At 40.9% G+C, this 22,966-nt stretch overlaps 1 protein-coding gene across 1 annotated transcript in view; it reads right to left on the bottom strand.

Moving 5' to 3' along the window:
• LOC109472359 (glutamate receptor-interacting protein 1-like) overlaps positions 1 to 22,966 on the bottom strand; it is a 95,742-nt gene that overhangs the window by 20,388 nt on the left and 52,388 nt on the right. The window contains exons 3-7 of the mRNA XM_019772066.1: positions 20,780 to 20,851; positions 14,535 to 14,598; positions 9,506 to 9,651; positions 7,187 to 7,273; positions 382 to 457 (exon numbers count right to left, since the gene is read on the bottom strand). Coding sequence (XP_019627625.1) covers positions 382 to 457; positions 7,187 to 7,273; positions 9,506 to 9,651; positions 14,535 to 14,598; positions 20,780 to 20,851 — 445 coding nt within the window. The remainder of the gene's footprint in view (positions 1 to 381; positions 458 to 7,186; positions 7,274 to 9,505; positions 9,652 to 14,534; positions 14,599 to 20,779; positions 20,852 to 22,966) is intronic.

The raw sequence follows: 22,966 nt of genomic DNA, 5'->3' as shown, positions 1-22,966 counted from the left end.
TGTCACTCGAAAAGACACAAAGGCAGATTTATGACAACCTATCACACTACATGTATGTGTTATACTAACCCTATTACATAACCAAGTTTTCATTATTCCCAACACTTCAAAGAACTTACAAAATGAAGCATGTGTAATTTCTAGAACAAATTTCTATAATTTCTATAATGAAGCATGTGTATCTTGTCACGCTTCTTCGCAAGACACGGAAGTCATATTTACGAGTAGCTTCACATACCTGTCCTAGATGTATATCACACTATGTGTTATACAACTCGAAACCCTTACAATTACATAACCAAGGTTTTCCTTGAAGCACATGTATCTTGTCACTGTTCTTCTGAAGACATGGAAGTCATATTTACGATGAGCTCCACATACCTGTCGGCCGGTCCGCCGGGCCTGATGTTAGTCACCAGCAGCGGGCGCGACTGCCTCCTCTCGTCTGCCACACCTCCTGGAACACACCGGGTCACAGGTCAACACAAATCTGTCTCAGCTCAAACACCATCACTGACGTAGGTGAAGGTTAGACATCCAGGTAATAAGATATGCCAAAAAGCAGTTACTCAAGCAACTGGATATGATTCTGGAAACGGTCAGACGTTTCAGCTAGTATCCACTAGCTTTCGTCAGTGACACAAAGAGACCATAGGAGAATGGCAGGTCACTGACGAAAGCTAGTGGATACTTACTAGCTGAAACGTCTGACCGTTTCCAAAATCCTATCCAGTTGCTTTTAATTAGTAACTGCTTTTTGGCATACCATCACTGACGGCCCGGTCTATACATGTAAGTTGTACAATGGTCGCAAAAACAAAATTCAACTGTCACGATACGAATAAGGCTGTCAAAAATCCTTGTGTTAGTTCTGTCGCAGCTAGTGATGCATACCAGTTCACTGGACTTGGATCCGGACTTGTAAGAATGTTTAGGTTCAAGTCCAAAAAAACCTAAAAGTCAAGAACCGAGTCCGGACTTATTACCATAAAAGACCATTTCACATACCCTTTTTTTTGCAAACTACCTAAAACCTTCCGTAGATTGAAAAATCTTTGCTGCAAAATGAAGAAAACATTGCCATCGGGCATCGTCAAGTACCAGCCTCCATGTTATGTGGCCAAAGTTTCACCCAGACAACATTGCAAGGTTCCAAACATGCAATTTTGTATATGCCATGGGTTTAGGTCCGGACTTACAAGTCCAGAACTGAACCTAAACCTCTGGACTTGAGTCCGGACCTGAACCTAAATGTGGGTTTAGGTATGCATCACTAGTCGCAGCCTGGTTGAAAATTCTACGGCTTCAAAAAAAATTGCACGACGTCTTACAACAGATGTGACCAAGCCGTTAATCCAAAGGTAACAACGTGACAACTGTAAGAATTAGGAGAGTAGAAACAGAAAGAGACCCCTGGCCCCGGGCTGGGATCGAACCCACGGCCCCCGGGCGCCAAGCTTACAATCCGACGCTCCTACCGAATCAGCTAAAAGGTCTAGACCCATCGGCCGGGTCAGTCGGTAGCGCCTGTGAACCCCACACTGTTACACAACAACCCTTGCTGTGGAAGTGAAAGTGGTCCGTTGCCTACAGGAATAAGCCGTTATGTCCAGTCACCGCTGTGGAATGCCAATGCCGGATTACTGGTCTGCCCTTCTGGGCAAGAGTGAAGTGTATGTGTCGTGTCATTCAAACACCACTTGATAGCCACAACAACTTGTGTACGTAAAACACTTCATCAAGGGGCACTGAAGAAAGTGGTAACCATCTGTTGTTGTAATCCCCTATCTTTCCCACCACCTCTGTCTGTTGTTAGTAGCCGGAAGAACAGACTTTTATTTCTAAGATACAGTTAAAACTGCCCAAGAGGAACAGAATTTGTGCACAATAAGCTTTGAAATGCAGCCTGCAAGTACACTTGCGTCTAAGGGAAATGAGTAACATGTGAGTTATAAAAACCCTATGAAACACTATCTTGGGTAATTATCCTTGTAAACAGTGATAGTAATGGTTTGACTTTTGTCTCAGGTATTCTGATGTACTCTCTCTTGCAAACCCATCAAATCTGAACTAAGTAAAAGCACAAATCCATGATGTTTATTGGTAATTAAGGGTAAAAAAATAAATTTGCTTTTTATGGACATGTGCCAAATCAGAGAGGATCTAGGAAATTGATTGTACAAATTACATAATCTTTGTATATCAAAGAGTTATGATCCCAAATTGAAATCAATAAGAGGAAATGAACACCCTGTAAAGTAACAACAGTCATCACAAGAGATTACGCATCACATCCACCTCTAATCTACATGTATATCACCTTAATCTCACCTGGGTTAGTGTCACACCGTGTTACACCTTACTTCAGCAATTCACCGATTAACATAAACTGTATCTTTGAGTATTAATACTACAACACAAGAAGTGCAGCCATTGCAACAGCAGTACTACTAGAAAAAATTCAACAAACACTGTGTGAAGTAACAGTTATCAGAAGACATTACGCATTCACATCCACCTCTAATCTACAGGTATATCACCTTAATCTCACCTGTGTTAATGTGACCCAGTGTACACCTTACTTCAGCAATTCACCGTCAAACATAAACTGTACAATGTACCTTTGAGTATTTACTACAACACAAGAAGTGCAGCAACTGCAACAGCAGTACTACTAGAAAAATTCAACAAACACCGTGTGAAGTAACAGTCATCAGAAGACATTACGCATCACATCCACCTCTAATCTACAAGTATATCACCTTAATCTCACCTGGGTTAGTATGACACCGTGTTACACCTTACTTCAGCAATTCACCGACTAACATAAACTGTACCTTTGAGTATTTACTACAACACAAGAACTGCAGCAATTGCAACAGCAGTACTTCTAGAAAAAATTCAACAAACACCGTGTGAAGCAACAGTCATCACAAGAGATTATTATACACATCACATCCACCTCTAATCTACAGGTATATCACCTTAATCTCACCTGGATCAGTGTGACACCTGTTACACCTTACTTCAGCAATTCACCGATTCACATTACTGTACCTTTTAGTATCTACTACAACACAAGACCTGAAGAAGAGCAGTAATTTCAACAGCAGTCTCCGTCCCTTGCCACAGTCTGCTGTAAGCAGGTCTCCCTGTCTGTCTGGAATCAAACCAAAATCCAGTCTTCCCTTATAAGTCAGCTGTTATTGTACATTCAGTCTCCAAGTCCAATCCAACTTGGCAGACTGAGGTGTCCGGGGTTTATGTGATCTACCCTAACCTATAATCTCGCTGGGTGGACGTGATCATGTGACAAACATCCTGTGGGTGAGATTTGCATGAGTCAGCTAAGATTTCTACTGCCAAGTTTAAGACACACTAATTATTTAATTTGTTGATTCTCGGAATTACTCACACACTCACTATCCAGGATTTGATTATACTGCTGCTGTTGTCCCTGCCACAAACTAATGCTGAACTTCATAAAAAGTGACTCTCTCTGAATTTTTTTTTTCAGTATAAACTGGATGCCCACAGATCTAGATGATTGATTGACTGAACCTACATATTTTCGTGTCCTCTTGATTTGTTTGAACTCTAAAAATGTCATGGACATGGCCAGACTTCGGAGCCAGGTTTGGTTTGGTTTAAGTCTTCAGAACTGGTAGAAATCTTCATAAAAAGTGACTCTCTCTGAACGTTTTTTTTTTTGTTTATAGTAACTACATGTATATGCCCACAGATCTAGATGATTGATTGACTGAACCCATTTTCCTGTTCTCTTGATTTGTTTGAACTCTTAAGAACGTCATGGACATGGCCAGACTTCGGAGCCAGGTCTTCAGACATCCAAGCCAGATGTTGTCATCATAAAGGGAGTGAAAAATGTGTTTCTCAAGGTCAGGCCCTCCACAGGTTTCGACCTATGACCTCTGTCCACAGGGCAAAGCTAACACACCCAACCTCCACCCTAGTCTTCTCTCCATTTCTGCTCTTTCTTACTCAGCACACAAGGAGATGATTTCATGAGTACTTCTTTTCTAATGACCTTGAAAACAGCCCTTACCCCACACTTTGCAATTACAGAACCTCCTACTGGCACAAGTTAACGTTACTTGACCTTGAGGTCGCCGATAAGGATAAAAGAACGTCTCACTAGCTGACAATAAAGTAGAAAAGGTTAAACCTGTTTTCTCTGATTTTTGTGTTGCTATCGAGATATTAGAACAGAGCTGTACCATGTTTATCACTGAGTAACTGGTTATGGCCCAGAACAATGATTGGAACAGGCAGCAATTTCTCAAAACACATCCTGGTTCCAAAAGTCTTCTGCCAATCTGCAAAAGGATCCAGGACCAAAGCTGACCTTTGTCTTTCAAACCCTTCCTTGCCACTTGCCGCGTCTCTGTTTGACATAACTGACAACGGCTGTTGAAAACTTACAAGCACATCTCGTTGTAGTAACATCATCTGCGGATGGTGCAGGGGTTCTCATACCAAACAAGAAATCAGAGATTTCAGACTTCGGGGGAAGTATGCAATCTTCGGCCTCCTCAAGTTAAAAGTTAAGTTAAAGTCCTTTCCGCACCAGGTGGTGCATAGGGCGGTGCCAATCTCAGGTTCAGTAGCCCTTGGGCCACACAATCACTACAGCAGGGGGCTAGTCCACTGGTAGTGGTGTGTGTATGTTCAGCTCCCATACTCTTTCCCAAATGCTGAGTGCTATATAAAGCAGAGAAATCAGTATGTACCATTTTTATAGTCTTTGGTATGACTCGGCTGGGGATAGAACTCATGACCTACTGAAAGGCGAGTACTCTACCCACTTGGCCAATTCCCCCATGCTGACCTCTAATTCCTGCTGCCCCACAGCCAGATACTGAGACCTTTGACCTGTCATTCGGCCTGTCAATCTTACCCCCTAAAACACGTGCTGTCAACCTACTCTGTCCAGACAAACAGACATACAAACCTACAGTTCAGCCATCCAAAACAGTACTTCCATACCGGTACCATACAGTGAGTACTTGGACTGGTTGACAAACAAACGTACTGTAACTCAAGTTGTGGGTGTCAACTAAAACTATATATATATAATGTACATTATAATAAAGAGTACTTCAAGTTTTATTTTTGTCATTTCACATATACTTTGTAGTTCTTGAGATATTTGACTAACAATTTGGAGTTTTTTTTAAAGTTCTAACTGTCGTTTCAACTTTGATTGAACTGACCAGTGTCATGTCTATACTTTATCATCTACCAATAAATGCCCTGGGAAACATCACTGTATCAGCTGGCCTGATAGTACTCCCCACTGACCACTTGATAACCCTGAATGATGTGAAAATGGACAGTAAGCATTCATAAACCAGCCGTCGTGATTATAAACAAAATTCTGCTTCCTAAACAAAGATAACATAACGATAACACCATTTAGGTCAAGCTGGGCAGTGACAGGGTCAGATGCAACTGAGTTTAACCATTATACAAGTACTAGACTAAGTATACATGCCAATCAGTTCTGTTATGACAGTTGTTAACTTTTGATGTTTGAATCAAAAATCAAAACAGCCAAGACTTTATGAAAAAAAAGGGCTAAACTTTCATGCTAAGCCAATACTTTATTTGGTTTTGGTTCGGTTTTCTTTTTAATGCCCACGGTCATAATAATGATCATTCTGGCATACTCATTTTCACCTGAGTGAAGTGAGGAAAGTCCTGTAAAGTGCATTTCCCATTAGGGCACAAGATCGGTGACAAGGTGGGGTTCGAACCCGGGATCTCTTGGTTCCAGGCCAAAGACGCTACCCCTATGCCACACTACCCCACCATTTGAGTCCACATTTCTGGTCCTGAATGTCAACTGTAATGAGCAATGCTCTGATTGGATGCTTGACACGAACTTCTCTCAATACTACCTGATTGGAACACTGGTATTCTATTTTTGATCAAGGTCAAACTGACAACTGCCTTATGATTACAGTCTGTACTGATGAGTCTGAAGAACTGTTTAACCTTCTTCTTGCTGCCTAGGGCCTAGGAAAAAAATGTTGTGTCTCCTGTTTCAGTCCTGAAAAAATAAGGGTCAGTAGGTAGGGATCTTTTTTTCTTTTCTTTTCTTTTTAGACTTCAGTGATATCGATATATACAATATGGTTTGACAAAGTAAAACTTGCATGAGGACACTTTTATTTTCAATGTCAATGTTAGAAAACCAAATGTTCAACGTTTTATCACTTACATGTAGGAGTCAGATCATGGAGCTAGAAAAGGTTGATCAGCTCAAAAAATTAAATTTATTTATGTCCCTTGCAGGGGTCCACCCCCTAAAAAAAGTCCAGGGTTGGCAGGTTTTTCTAGGGTTGGTCAAGAAACAGAAAACAATTTTTTTCCTAGGCCTAACCTCATAAGCAATACAGATCTGGAGCCAAATGCATACAAATGTACCTTAGCAGGCTGAAGGTTAAAAGATCCCATGGGTACCATATGCTCCTGTCTAGCTTCTTTCAAATCAATACTCAAACTTGGCAACTCATCAAGGTCAAGTATTTATGACAGTATTCCCAGACCTGTCGTTTTGACTGATGGTAGATGTACAGTATAAGGTACTGCATTTTTCATACACCAACACACCTTGTCTTGTAATTTATTAATCTGTATTGAAAAGAGTTGACTTTTATCAAAAGGGTCCTAGAGTCAATTTATATCATTTCTATAACATGTAACAATCACTGACGTGTTGTAGGTTGGCCAATATCCATTTACTTCAATGTTCATCTGCTTGTTGTTTTTTGCAAGATTAGAATCCAGATGACACTTCTAGATAACCAAATACAATAAAATGCAAATTGTTTTGTTGCATTTTTTTATATACCAAGACATCTTGTCTTGTAATTTATTCAGCTGTATTGAAAAGAATTTACCTTTTATCAAAAGGGTCCTACATTACATGTAGGATACCATATATCATTTCTATAACATGTAAAAATCACTGAAGTGTTGTAGGTTGTCCAATATCCATTTACTTCAATGTTCATCCGTTTGTTGTTTTTTGCAAGATTAGAATCTAGATGACACTTCTTGATAACCTAATACAATTATAAAATGCAAATTGTTTTTTAAGCAGTTAAAAATACATCCAATATAGATCTGTAAGTTCATCTCAACTTGCCTACAGACTTACCTCGAATTGTGAATCCGAAACTTCCGCCCTCCTTCTGCAGACTCAGTTCCACCTCTTTGGTAACCACATTCCCACCTGCCTCTTGTGCTGGAAGGCAAAGGAAGAAAAAAAGAAGAAAAAACATAAATTTTGTCCAGGTCAAAGTGGGTGATAAAAGCAGCCTTCAAAAGGTTTTTTCTGTTTCACAGATCATAAAAAGTACATCAACATAAACCTGTAAAACTAATGCACCCCCATCTGCAAAAACAAACTGTAGATAACACCAAGGTTAAAGAGTTGAAAGCTTGCACAAGCACAAACAAATTCTAACAGCTAAGCATAAAACTAGTCTAAGAAGTCATAAATCCTTACACCGAGCGGGACAGGCCATCTTGTCTTCATCACCAGTACAGGGGAATGGGAAACATTTGATTCGTCCTCTTCTTGACATCGTTCTGAAACGGTGTTTACTTCCACTCATTTTCCTTTATCTCTAGTTTCCTAAGCCTGCTCACTTTTGACCACACCTTGCACCCACACAACTGGGGCTTCTAGCAATGCGATGTCTCCGCAGATGCCTCCGAGCCAGACATGTCATGCACTGACCCTTGGTGAACCCTACCTTGTTGCTTGAGACAACTTGATCTACTTTCGCACATCTGCGTGTGTTTCTTCTGCGTCTTACGCTTTATTTGAACACGGCTAGTAAAACCTGCGGATCACATGTGTCCGAAAAGCCAGCGCTTGTCGTCATATCCGACGATCATACCCGAACGATTCAGGCATTAGAAAAATTACTACGGTTATCTGTTGAACCCAACCTTCACGTTGAATCATTGATTAACTGGGAAAGATGCTCCTGCAGGGAAGCCACCAAAGGGTCAAGGGCTGCGTGCCGGCATTTCTGGCACCGTTATCTGTCTTTGTTTTGAATTCCGTCTGTAAAACTTTGCGCCCTGAGCTGCGTTTCTTGATGAGGAAAAGCTGTGCCAGGCTCCCGATGTGCCTAGAGTTACATGTACAACCACAACACTGATACTTCCCACACCTGCAAACTGCCCCTGGGTTTAAAACCTCTCTAGCTACACTATCCAGGAAAGTACAAAATGTACACGTGCCAGTGTCCATCAATCAAGAGTTTGGACAAGTCAATCTTAAGTTTTCTACATATAACTTACTAGTAGTAAAAAGAGGATACCTTGAAAGTTCATCTTTGTTTTGGTACAAGTCATCCTGAACTGGTTTAAACTGTAACTTTCTCATTCCTTGACAAAGACAGGCCAACTTTTTGTGCTGGAAATTACAATTCCAATTCAACTTCAAACCTGTTTTGATTGTTAAGATAGTTGCTCTTTAAAATCCTCATCCTTTTGAGCACAACTTTTTCAGACGTTCCTTGTCACACGACAAGACACAGGAAGCCCACATTTAGGTACAAGGCTGTTGTTTCACTATTAATAAACTTTGTCTTCAACTTTAGATTTCTATATGTCTGCTTCACTTTTCTTCTGTGTGAAAACTGGACTGTTTACAATTACAGTACATAAGATGACCATGATCTGGTCCTATCTGTGGCCGTCACGCCATCTCTTAACCTTGACCCATTCTGGTTTAGATATACAAGTACATGTAGGGTTACCACAGCACATCCTATCAATCCTATCACTAGAAATAAGCTACCTTGTTCTTTGACACTTGAGACCAGGATTCCTGACAGGAATCCTATAATGAGGAAATGGAGAGGTCTTTGAAGGTGACGTTCAGTCAGTGTCACAGTACATCTACATAGACTCACCTGGACATTCTGTTTTGTTGGATACTGTAAGAATACTGGACACTGAACAAGACTACTTCCTGAGAGGGAGAGAGCTATTTACATCAGGGCCCTTTACCCTTTACTCAACTGAGACATCATTTACTAGATACCTTTGACCCAGAGTGGACCTGACACACTTCAGAGAAGCCATGTGACAAGTATCAGTGGGTCATCAGTCTATTGAAGAAGACCAGAGTGACTGGTCTAAAACTCTAGGTAAGAACAATCCCTTGTGTTGGAACAAAAGTTCAACATGTTTATAGAGTTGAAACTTTTGGTCCTACACAAAAAAGTTCTCTCACCTAGAACTTTCGACCAGTCATTCTGGTCTTCCTCAGTAGACTGACCCAGTGAAGCTTGTGAATTCGGGGGGATTCATTCCTCAGCTAACCGACATCTTGCACACGCAGTCGTCTCTAGACTGACCCAGTGAAGCTTGTCACATGGCTTCTTTGAAGTGTGACTCTAAACATGTAACTGCCAACACAGATGAACTTTCATGATAGTAAAACAAAAGTTGGTACCTGTAAGCGGGATCTCATATTCGACCTCCAAGATGACCTTCTCGCCTGCGTTCTTTAGTAGGTTGATGATCTCATCATGCCGAAGTTTCTCCGTCCTGATCCCGTTCACGGATATGATGAAGTCCCCCACCTCTAAGGCATCACTCCTGAGCACACACAAGAACATGGGATTAACACGTTATTTCTTCCGTGAATAGTTTCATCAGGTTGGTAAGAAACTGAGTAAAGAGACTCTTTTTACACAACCAAGTCTTTTATTCAAATTTCAATGTAAATATTGTACATTTGGGAATGCATTTGTAGCAGCGACATCTGTGCTGCAATGCAATATGAACCAGTCAGAATTGCCCTGAGGAAGGTGACAGATTGAAACGTTGGCTGAATAAAAGACTTGATTGTGTAAAAAGAGTCTCTTTACTCACGTTTATTTCTTGATACCAAGAGGTTTTCTAGCCTCTACCAGGCTTCCAGAAGCGGCTGGAATAAGTAAAAATCAGCAAAATGGACGAATATCCCAGGGGAGTTGGTCCATACTAAGAGAACAGTAAACTGTTTGCTCTCCGTGTAGACCAACTCCCGTGGCATACATGTATTGGTCTATTTGGCCAATTTCTACTCTTTCAAGCCACTTCCCAGAGCCTGGTAAAGGCTAGAGGTTTCCCACTTCTCAGCCTGGGTGCCGTCCTATTGGTACATAATTTGGGGCTTCCATACTAGCTACCTACAAAAGTTCTGGCCAGCGAATGTAAGAAGCCCCATAGCAAATCGGACGATTCCTCATTGAAGCCTTCTTTAATGCGGAATCATCTGATTCCTGAAAGAAGGCTTTTGCTAATCTTCAAGCAGACCTTTTGGTGGGGGTAAGACAGTATCAAATTGGCCAGTCTGTTTCCTTCTGTGGGAAATGGATACAGACTGGCCAATTTGATACTGTCTTACCCCCACCAAAAGATCTGCTCGGAGATTAGGCTTTAGCAAGCAGCATTAGTGTGTAAACCAACTAATAACAGCAGCAAAGCTGAACAATCTATGATTGGACATACATGTACATGTGAACATGACAACACCTACTGTACATGTACATCACGACACCGACACAACACGTTTTAGTAAGAAGGTTGTAACGTACCTAAGCCATGTCTGATACACGCTTGCACATGAGTTAGAGAGATAGTTAGAGAGGAAGAGCAAAATAATTCACACTCAAAGCTTAACAATACATTTCTACAAAATTGTTACAAATAGCGTAGCGTGCGTAGTCCAGTGGTCAGCGATCCTGCCTCTGGACTAAGAGGTTGGGAGTTCGAATCCCGGCTGTTGTCACCTACCCGACATGCACGCTACTGTTTAGGGTCGCAGTCCTTAGGACGAGACGTTAAGCCGTGGTCCACTGTTCATTGTGCTTGTCGAAAAGAGCCAGGGGAATTTTCCTGGTACAATGAACCTGTAAATACTGTGCATAGCATCTGTCTTCTCTGTCATGACCAGTGAAGATTAGCTCTTCAATGAGCTAAACTGGTTTGAGATCACTTTCACTTTACAAGTCACTGATTTCATCATCATCATCTTTGTCAGTTATCCCCTTATTTTCAGGATTATTACCAGTTCTTCAGCATTGTTAAGCTTTGACTGACAGTTCAATTTGCAGAGCACTAAAGGAGCAACAATCACAAGAAACTAAAACCTAAACAAGGTAGAACCTCAGCATAAAGGACAGGCAGAGAAATTATAGACATATTATAAAGAAACAAGACAGTAAGTACTTCTCCTTGTGAATAATGTTCATTTGGTATTTAGTTCCTACAGTCAGTGTAATCCTACGTAAAATCAGTTACACTACAGGAAGTTATTGGCAGATAAACATCATAATCATGGCACATGCCGGTAAGAATACCAATTACCAACATCCCAACAGTTAGGCAGGATGAGTTTAATCTCCAAACAGATCCCTTTCAGTGGCAAAAAGACAGTATCAAATTGGCCAGGCAGTATCCATTAGCCAGAGAAGGTTGCTGGCCACCGACGGGTGGGGGTAGCGACAAAAAAATGGCCATGTATAAAAAGCTAACGATCATTCCTCCACAACCTCTGCTTGGAGAGTAGGATGAGTTAGGGACAATGTTGCCAGTCTCCGGAGTCTAGCTACCTTAGGGACAGGCATTCAACCAGGCATATCTCATCAACTATTCCATATCAATAGCATGCTTGACTGGTAAAGCCCTGCAGCACAAATATGTCTGCTTCTCCAGTCAACCATTTTATACCAATATTGTATTCTAAGTAAAAAAATGAAATCAAATCGTGTTTAAGACCAAATTTGTTAAGCAAAACCAAGGCAATGTGATTGACATTTCTTTGTTAAGTATTACTGGGGAAATTAAGCATTTACCAAAGATTATACAGTGATCACATTGTAAGAGGGTCATCCCCATCATATTTAATACACATTTCAGGCCAAAGTGTTTAAGACCAAATTTGTAAAGCAAAACCAAGGCAATGTGATTGACGCTTCTTAAGTGTTACTGGAGAAATTAAGCATTTCTGAAAGATTAGTACATTTTAAAATGTCGCATTGTGAGAGGATCATCCCTATATGTTCATATCTAATACACATTTCAAAGACACTCTGCGTTTTGTTAGCCTCCATAGCAGGCTTATAGAACTGGGGATTTTGTGGTCTTCGGCTGTTTTCTGGGTAATTCAACCAGGCCAGCTACAGTATGTTGTCTATATGAAATCAGAAAATAGCACATAAAAGCTTCCAAAGACCCTGAATACCCCCAAAACCCCCAGTTTTTGGCATGCTATGGAGGTAAGCGCTTTGTAATACCACGAGCTTATAGCAGGATTCACATGTCTTAATCATAAGAGACCTTTACAGCATCCAGTTCCATAATCATGATAACATACTGCGACTGCTAACTAGCTCTCAGGCGATAATTGATGGATAACCCACAGACTGGATAACCTTTGGAAAAGTCAGGAAACCACCATATGGGAAATGTTAAACGGCCATAGTCCTCCATGGTACATTACCGAACATACCCTTCTGGCTAATTACCGGCGCCAGATGGGTATTACCACAGTAAATCAATCATAAGTAGATTGAATTCAATTACACTTATATTAGGTCGGGATTATATTTTCCGGATCTAGGTCACTCCAGCGGTTCCTTTTACTTTCCTGGCTAATAAATGGTTCGGCAGGACACACATAAAACATTTGCCAGTGACAACAGTTGTTCTAGATAGTCAGTATCCATGCAAAAAAGCAGATGTTTTCTGTTTTTATATTAATAAACTGAGGAACGGTTACAAATACAGTCATGAATTTGTGTAGAATGACTTAAAATTCCTAGCAGATATGCTTCTGGAAAGGGTTGCATAACATAATACAAAATTTGCCAGTGACAAGTTCTAGATAGTCAGTATCCATGCAAAAAAGCAGATGTTTTGGATTTTTTATATTAATCAAATGAGCAACGGTTTCAAATACAGTCATGAATTTGCGTGGAATGTTGGATGTGGAATGTGGAAATGTGGAAAATTGTGGCTGGACACACATACATTTGCCAGTGACATGTGCTAGATAGTCAGTATCCATGCAAAAAAAAAGCAGAAGTTTTGTGTTTTTATATTAATTGAATGAGCAACGGTTACAAATACAGTCATGAATTTGCGTGGAATGTTTTAAAATTGTGGCAGGACACACAAAACATTTGCTGGTAACAACATTCTAGATAGTCAATATCCATGCAAAAAAGCACAATCATGTTCTATGTATTTATGTTGTGCTATCCCTTATTGTTTGAATAATTAAGATATGTTAGGTTTTATTCAAAATTAGGTCTTATCCAACTGTTATTGTTTTTTACTCTCTTTATGTAGTTTGCCATACATTGTACCATGTGCAATCGTCGTGCAATAAAGTTCTATTCTATGTATTTATGTTAATCGAAATGAGCAACGGTTACAAATACAGTCATGAAGTTGCGTGGGATGTTTTAAAATTCCTTGCAGATATGCTTCTGGAAAGGGTAGCACAACATCACACTGGGACGTCGCATGCTTTGCTAATTTTCTACACTCCAGTTCCGCCGCCAAGTCACTTTTCTGCCTGGTGACTTCTGAGTCATCCAACTCGAAAAAGGCTGCGTATTAAACCCTCTGACCCGTAAAATTAATGTGTGATGAAGACTTGTACGCTGCTCCGTTTTTTTAAGTGCAAAGTGCGTCACAGCTAACGCTACAGAATCACTGGGATGCCTTGATGTAGATGATAACGGGCGTTTGTTAGTCAATCAAACTTTAGTTCATGGACTTACACCTGTGAGGACACATCTTCAAGGCTACAGCACTTGTACAATACAGCAATCAATTGCAAACTTGAGTTCACGGGCTACACACCTCAAGTGAGGACACATTTTCAAGGCTACAGCACACTGGTACAGATTCATTCCATTCTGCCCACTTGATTTTATGGGTTACATTTTCTGGAAAACAGTATTAGCCTGGGTGCCATCCAATTTGCTATGGGGCTCCTCCAAGAAAATCTTTTCAGGCCAGAGAACGTAGGGAGCCCCATAACAAATCGGATGGCACCAGGAAGGAATCTACATGGGGGCCCACATGGCCTTATCCCTAGAGTGTAATCGGCTGTTTTAGTTCTTAGTAGAGCGTAGACGGACCGCTCTAATTCAACGTAGAGCGTAACTGGCGCATTTTGCGTAGAGTGTAATTCGTCGTTTTAATTCCACGTCATGCATTGTAGCTACTTGGAATTTATCGTAAAACATATAATGGGGAGGCTTCTTGAATTCAGCGTAATATGTAGCAGGCTCTCAAAATTTAGTGTGGAGTGTTGTTGGGACCCCCCCATGCAGGCCCTCCTACTTGACTGCACATAAGAATCTGTCTTTTCTGTCACAACCAGTAGAACAGTATCTGAACAGTTCATGGAGTTCAACTGGTTCAAGAAAACTTATTTTACCCTTTATTGTACCTTTCTTGGCATTTTATTTTGTCCTTACCTCTGTGCTAGCCCTCCTGGCCTCAGATGCAGCACTCTCGCCCTGCTTCCCTTATCAAGACCACCTGGAGCAACAAGAGGTCACACTAATGAAGTCTTTGACTTTCAAGAGATGACAGTTACAGCGCAACTAAGATCAGAAATCTTTAAAGGTTAAAAATGCCACCTTCTTTAGATGTAAAAGATTTCAAGTGAGCAATCCTTTTGCAAAGATATGTACTGTGATACCAGAACATTGTCATTGGAAAACACCATTTTGCCAATGGCCTTGGTAGTATTACTGTGACCTAGAGGCTACAAAATGTAGACACACGCAAACACACACACAGAAATAACAGTTACTACTAGTTTACATGTAGATTATATACTCTAGGATAATACCAACTTAAGTTCAATATGCTGCTATTTATTTTAAGGATCTCCATTAGTGAGCATAACATATGCATATACTACTAGTATTCTTCCTGGATCGTAAAAACACATATCATTACAAAACTTACAATACAGACGTATATACAATTAATAACTGCGACACACAAAATACTAACATGTAAAAAGGAAAGCAATCTGAAGGCAATAGTGGTCATGACATTCTCTAAAATGTAAACATCAAAATCAAGCTGATATCAGCCAGCTGTAGTTTTCGATTAAGGTCAGCACCTTGGAATAGCTTTCAGGGGAAACAGTTATTGGTAGTATCATCCACATGAAATGGGAATCAAAAACCCAATCATAATCAGGAGGTCTTTGATACAGTCTCTGTCTGGGTTCCAAGTCCAGCCCTGTCTCCTGTTCCAGCCTAATCAGGAACAGATCTGCACAGTGCCTGCTTTCTGGCAATGACTGACCTTGTATTGCAGCATGCTAGCAGGATGTTTCATTCTTCATGAACAGAAACACAAGGTCAAGTAGATTATATTTATAGATATATATACAAACTGTGGACTGTACAATGTATAAAATGTATGGAGGTTTTGTTTTAGGTGTGACTACATTGTGTTTCAGTACTTCCACATGCTAGGCAGATCAGGGATACCGACAGGAAGTTAGGCCAAAGGTCTCAGAAAAAGGTTATCTCATTTCCTCATAAGGCCACACCAATCTAATTAGTTGGTTCTCGGATTTGCCTCTTCATTTTTTTCATTCTGGTTCTGAATCAAGCCAAAAATGCTCATATTTTTCCCCTAACAGTGTTTTGATTGAAAGTACAAGATTTATTGTTTAAATATTAACCCAGCCTTTGTATTGACTTTTTGTGTTGCTCGCATGTACAGTAACTGTTACAATAGTAAGAATGCCCTTATACCAGCTTTATACCCTCCCTCCCCCCCAAAAAAAATTAATCTAATTGAGGAAAAATGACCTCAAAAGCCATAAGGTCAGCGTAGTAATCAGGGGTCTGGAACCTTAATTCCATTTGAACATTTAGACTCCAGGCTACACGGCTTCATGACATAGTTAACCTCAACCAGTCTCAAATAACCTGGCTCCCAAGGATTATTTTCTGGAAATTAAGGGTTTTCAAATCGTCTTGGAAATAAACTTTTCTTTGTGGAATTCCAGAGATACGTGATCACGATTATTGTGTATAAACAACACAGAGACTGTGCAACTATACATGTACATGCAAACCATTGTACATGTACATGTTGTAGTTTGTTATGTTTAGTCATCCTTGTACATGTACATGTATGAGGTGTGAATGTGGGCTGCACCCAGTGCTCTTTTCCAGCCAAGTTTCCGCACTGCAGTTTCTGTAAGATCTGCCAGGGGGCAAATACTGACGATTTGCTGGCAGTACAAATCGCAACGAGTAGATTTTTGTTAAAATAAAAACGAAAACATATTCTTTAAAAATCCGAATTTGATCCATTAACAGTTTTAAAAACTTTTTTTTCATCATTGCATGATGGGCCTTGCAGTGTCCTTAGTAAAAAGGCAGATTAGAAGTCTACAGGAAATATTATTGCAGCAAAAGGGATGGCATGGGAATAAATATGCTACCTCGGTAGATGTTTACACCCTCTAACTTAAGAGTAAGTGCTTTTTTCTATTTCCCGTACTTCCTGTTGGCTTCTGAAGCTCCGCTCATGCCTTGACGCAGTGAACAAGCTTACTTCAGCCTTGAAGGGGCGCATCACATGACTCTGGCCGGCTTCCAACTTGATGGAAAAAAGAAAGCCCTGAAAGCAACCTACGAGCCAGATCTACAAAATCAGCAATAAAGTTGGGTGATACTGGGGAGTTGACGGGAGATAAAGTGATGAAAGGCACCGGGAGGGCCACTGTGCTCTTCATAATGATGTATGGTATCCAATATACCTTCGGCAAACATCCTCCAGCATACAGAAGGGCTAGAAATACATGTACAACTGGTGTAAGCAGTTAGTACAGGTAAAACAGGAGTAACAGTTGTTCAAGACTGTCTTGTATTTTCAAAATGTTGTTCTCTGATGTTGATCTATGGTATCCAATATACCTTCGGCAAAATCCTCCAGCATACCAAAGGGCTAGAAATACATGTACAACCTGTGTATGCAGTTATAGCACAGGTAAAATAGGAGTAACAGTTGTTTAAAACTTGTGTTTTCAAAATGTTGTTCTCTGATGTTGATCTATGGTATCCAATATACCTTTGGCAAACATCCTCCAGCATACTGAAGGGCTAGATCGAAATAAAACATTAGTGCAGGTAAAACAGGAGTAACTGTTATTTAAGAGTCTTGTTTTTTACAAAATGTTGTTTTCTGATAGACTGAAAGGCAAAGAAAATTTGAGTGGTACAGGTAATGTTGATAATTACATGACGTCCTGCAAAAAAAAAAGGATTGGATAAAGGCTAGAAGGCATGGATAAAGGCATGGATAAAGGCTAGAAACCCTGGTGGCACAGAAGGGAATATACAGAATGTACTATCATAATATAAAACAAAGATTCATATAGATAATCCAAATGGATGAATTCTCTAAAGATTCAGACATTTCAGGTGGCGTTCCATTCTCATTTCACTGATGACAGGTACTTAGATGCTATCTGAAACATCTGAATCTTCTGAGAATTCATCCATTTGCTTGATCTCTTTTGTATCCCCTTATTTCAAGCCCTACATGTGATGAAACAGACTGATGGTGGTGAACTAGCGCGGGAGGTTACTTATTGCTTTCAGAAACGGCAATCAGTTCTCTTATGACACGTCGTGGATTTCATAAGCTTTAGGAACTGAGTGCATCAAGGTTGTTGTTCAGCCCACCGAAGAGACAGGGCAGGGCTGTGGAGGTTTTATTGAGGATCAGGGGGTATGGGACGCTTCAAACTTCATGGGGCGTGTAATTTTGGACAGAAGCATTTTCCCTGGAAGAGATGTGGCATGACTGAGGGCCTGCATGCCCTTTTTCGTAAGACGTAATCAGGTCTTTTTAGACTCTGTAATCCATAGGCAGCCTCTGCAAAAATCAACGTAATTCATAATAGTACATTAGCCGCAAATTGTAAAGTCGTAATCAGCTCTGAGACGTTAACGTAATTCGTAATCGGCTGCAAAAATTTTGCGTAATTTGTAATCACTACCCCCCATGCAGGCCCTCATGACTGACTGTCCATCACATGTAAGATCTACTAACATAACTCTGCCAGGTCACGTACACATACAATGTATACCCACCACACTGAAAAATGTGTGTCAAGATATCTCCTATGCAATTCTCTTCGTATAACAATGCACTTCTGTATGCCTAAATTGTACCTTGGGGTAGAAATCTTTCGAACACTCTGCTTTCAATGTGGTAGATATATATACATAGCCCAACTTACCATGTATACCCACCACCCTGAAAAATGTGTCTCAAGATATCTACAATGCAATACCCCCAGAGTGTATAATGCACTTCTATATGGAATGATGCACTTCTGTATGCCTATATTGTGCATACATGTACCTAAGGGGTGCTGCAATGGAAATCTCTCAAACACGCTGTTTTTCTATGTGGTAGATATATATATAACCGAGCAGATAGATGTTAATGGATTTTGTAGTAACAGTAACGGAGACATCTTTATTCCATATTAAATATTCCTATTTGGATATACATGTACCATTACGTAGATTATCCTAAAGCTCCCAATTCATACCCTGTGACTTAACACTCCTGAAAGTCTGTCAATAAGCAGACAAATCTCATTGACATTTCAGAACGTCAAAGTCAGAATCATGATGGAGGGAGCACTTAGTTGTACATCACTAGGCAAAGGAGTCAAGACACAAGTGAAGAAAAAGCTTTACGGATATCCTATATGGGTATCCTAAATCCACCATGACTTCCACAGTCATGACTCTACTGAAAACTGGTGCTTTATGCATCTTGGTCAATCGACCGTGACTTCAACATGACTTCACTGAAATCTGGAGCTATGTATGTACACTTGGTTGATCAACCTTGACTGTACATGTATGCAGTGGATAGGAAAAATTGTGTGCATCATAGGGGATAACCCTTTTTATATCATACCCGGGCCGCAATAACATTCGATAACGGATTCTGGACCGGGCCGCACTTCCGTGGAACAATTCGAACACGTTTTGCCCTAACCGTGTGCGCCGCTTCGAAAATTCGAATACAGAATTCAGACGTTGGAATTGACATTGTTGCATTTTAGGGTTTAGTGGCATCAACTTTTGGCTCATCTTGCATTGAAAGGCGTGTTTTCTTGGGTGGGTATGACATAAATTGGTTTGTGGACCTTCAATTCAGCATGCTAAATATAGAATACAACACGGTGTATTCCGCATTGCCCTCGGTCCTGGCCCTCCCACAAGGCAGATCGCCTGACTCGCGGTTGGGCCGATACCTCGGGCAATACAGAATACACCGTGTTGTATACTATATATATATTTAGCATGCTGAATTGAAGGTCCACAAACCATTGGACTGCATTAAAGCACAGGAAGCGTCTGCCCATCTTTGCCTTGGGGCCAAGACCTGGCGGTGCTTATTGACTGGAATGTTCACTAAGCTGGACGTTTTACAATGTTAGCAGATAAGGATGAAGACAGTGATAATAGGAGGAAGGTCTGTGTTGGCTGAATGGTCTGCGAGACTACTGTCCACACGACTAGGGATAGACAAGTGAGATGGGGGTATGTCCAAGCAGATTCTGCAAGGCCTCATAATGCTTTTTAGCTCCCAGTTCTTGTTACAGAAAATCATTTATGGCTTTCCTACATGTAGTTAGAAAGGCCGTTTGCTCAGTCACTGACAGAAGCTAGAGGATGCTAACTGAAACGTCTGATCATGTCCAAAATCACATCCAGTCGCTTGAGTAACTGCTTTTTGGTGTATCTTATTACCTGGATGTCTAACCTTCATCGACATAGAAAGGCCGTTTGTAAAAATTGGGCAGCTAGTCAGTGTTACAATTTTGCCTTCCAACCTCTGCTTGGAGATTATGGTGAGGTCGTGGGGTCACAGACAAGTCCAGCATTGGAATTATACGGTTCACAGGAAAGAGTCCCAGTGGGATTGTGGTATGCCTCTTCTCCAGCCTTCTCTGCCAGTGCAGTCCTTACAATGCCCTTCATATAAATCTTACCACACTGCTTAATCTGTGATTTCTGAAGGGGGTGACCCGGTCTGTCCAACATGTACTTTGTTACATACATGTATCTTGAAAGTTCATCAAGTTTGAACTGTAATATCCAACAACAACAACAAAAATTCCTTTTACAAAGACTGGAGTTGTACAGTCGAAAATTTGGGTGAGTCCAATTTTTTGTGTTGGATATTACAGTTCAAACTTGTTTCATTATGTAGCTACAATATATGTATCACTGGTCTATGATCGACAAAATTCAAACAAAATACTTCTGACAACAGAGAGGCTATGCAACCCTCTCCCACCCTCCCATTGCATCTGCTGATATTCTCATAGATAGCATAGTATAGGTACACCTGAGTCATTCGTTTTCTCTATAATAACCATTTTTCTTCCCATATCTCTTGACAAACACAGTAGGTACATGCATGCTAGCAGGCTTATAGAACTGGGGGTTTGGTGGTCTTCGGCTGTTTTCTGACCAGCCCAGTTCTAAACGGGGGTAATTCAACCAGGCCAGCTATGTTGTCTATATGCAATAAGAAAATAGCACATAAAAGCTCCCAAAGACCCTGAAGACCCCCAAAACCCCCCAGTTGGCATGCTATGGAGGCTACATACATGTACAACAATTTGAAAGTAGCACAGCGACTTTACCTGAAATCGTGAGCCCCAGGCCGCTGCCATCTTTCTTGGTGAGCTCCACCACCGACACTCCCCTCCGCTCATCTGCGAAAACAACAGACTTCATGTGAGCAGGTACGGCCGACATCCCTGCCCTGGTTTTCAGCTGCGCGTGATACACTGGCCATTTCCCGTGGCCATCCGCATGGATGTGCTGCACTTTCAGATGGGATTGTGTAGATGAATAGGCAGATGGAGACTGTTGGGACGAACGAGACTTTACGCTGCCCATTGTGGCTATTACTGGTACCGTGGCAAATGCTCCGGCTTCACCTTAGCACCTTCTGCATTCAGGAAATGGATTTTTGCTGTGGAAAATGGGATTTACTGGCGACCCTCCCTCACAGGGGTGTCCAGTAAAACACCAGGCAGACCACAAAATGGAGAATTTGACCATGGAGAGTCTGACTCCTTGCTCCCATGTGTTACTGGTCAGGGGAATGGCCACGGTGGTCCACTAGGGACCTCTTGGCGGCAGGCCGCCACAGGTCAACCTAACACACTTCACACTTCACCTTCGGTTTCCTGTTCCAGAAGCTCTTAAGACTTCTTCTTTGAGTCTGAAGAAAAGATTGTGTCAGCATAGACTTTAGGAAGATACATGTATGACAGTGGAGGTGACATTGTGAATTTCAAATTGTATCCCATGCTTTAGCAATGACCATGACCTACAATTTGTACATAACCATAGCTACCAGACTGGCAAGAGGCAAGTATCTTCAGACATCATTATCAACATGAGGAACACATTAAATTACAAGATACCTTGGTACACGTAAATGTACTTTATATTTTTTTTATAACCAGGACCTGGTATCCATTATAGTCTGAATATGCAAACAAAACTTTTTGAAATACACTTTCAAGTCATTATCTAATTGAAACTGTTGGCAAAACAAACTTTACCTTCAGATATACATGTGTATGTAGGTAATGCCATATACAAAATGTATACAGTCAATAATTTGCCAGCAACAAAATATGCCTTTTGTTCAATGCCTGGAGCAGACCATAACTTCATGTAACTGTAATTAGCAGAGCTTCATTCTGAAGTTAATCATAAAAATGATTAGCATGTATACTACAGATTATTACTGCTCTGCTCTCATACATTGTAGCTGAAGGCTACGATTTTTAGAAAGTAACCTTTAATTCTAATTAAAGTCCAAGCTCCACTGACGAGATCTGCTGATCATCAGCGAGTCATCTGAGGTCAGCATCCATTCTAGAGGGCCTGCATGCCCCTTTTTCGTAAGGCGTAATCAGGCCTTTTTAGTCTTCGTAATCCGTAGGCAGCCTCCCCTAAAATCAACGTAATTCGTAATAGTACATTATCCACAAAGCGTAAAGTCGTAATCAGCTCTGAGACTTAAACGTAATTTGTAATCGCCGGAGAAAATGTTGCGTAATTCGTAATCACTCCCCCCCCCCCATGCAGGCCCTCATTCTATATTGTCCCTGGATGGATCAGATGAAACCTTGGCCTTCACGCATTGGTAGATGATGACATTGATTCACAGTTTACTTAATCAAAAGTTTAGCACGATGTCATTTGTCTTGCCATCATTTCCCACACCGATAATTGTCAGTGCTACATGATTGTACACTGTACACTGTAGCTGCCTCCTAACACATTTCCATTGGCACTCCTCATCCCCATGTCATCTGTAGTCCACCCTTTCTCATCTATTCAATAGCACCCTTATGGTTAGGCCTAGGAAAAAACTGTTGTGTTTCCTGTTTCCAGACCGACCTAGCCTCCACAGCAGGCTTATAGAACTGGGGGTTTGGTGGTCTTCGGCTGTTTTAAAAAATGGGGGTAATTCAACCAGGCCAGCTAAGTTGTCTATATGCAATTAGAAAATAGCACATAAAAGCTCCCATAGACAATGAAGACCCTGAAACCCCCCAGTTTTTGGCATGCTATAGAGGCTAGCTACGACCGACCCTAGAAAAAACTGCCAACCCTAGTCTTTTTTTTGTGAATCCAAGCAGGTACATATTTTCTTAGAGCTGATCAACCTTTTCTAGCTCCATCATCTGACACCTGACATGCCTGAGAGATGAAACATTGTACAATCGGTTTTCCAACATTGACATTGAAAGTATAAGTGTCCTCATGCAAGTTTTACTTTGTTTAACAACTATATTGTATAGCTA

Source organism: Branchiostoma belcheri, unplaced genomic scaffold, assembly GCF_001625305.1.
Source record: "Branchiostoma belcheri isolate BF01 breed outbred unplaced genomic scaffold, Haploidv18h27 scaffold10, whole genome shotgun sequence".
NCBI lineage: Eukaryota > Metazoa > Chordata > Leptocardii > Amphioxiformes > Branchiostomatidae > Branchiostoma > Branchiostoma belcheri.
This window is presented reverse-complemented; position numbering and strand designations above follow the sequence as displayed.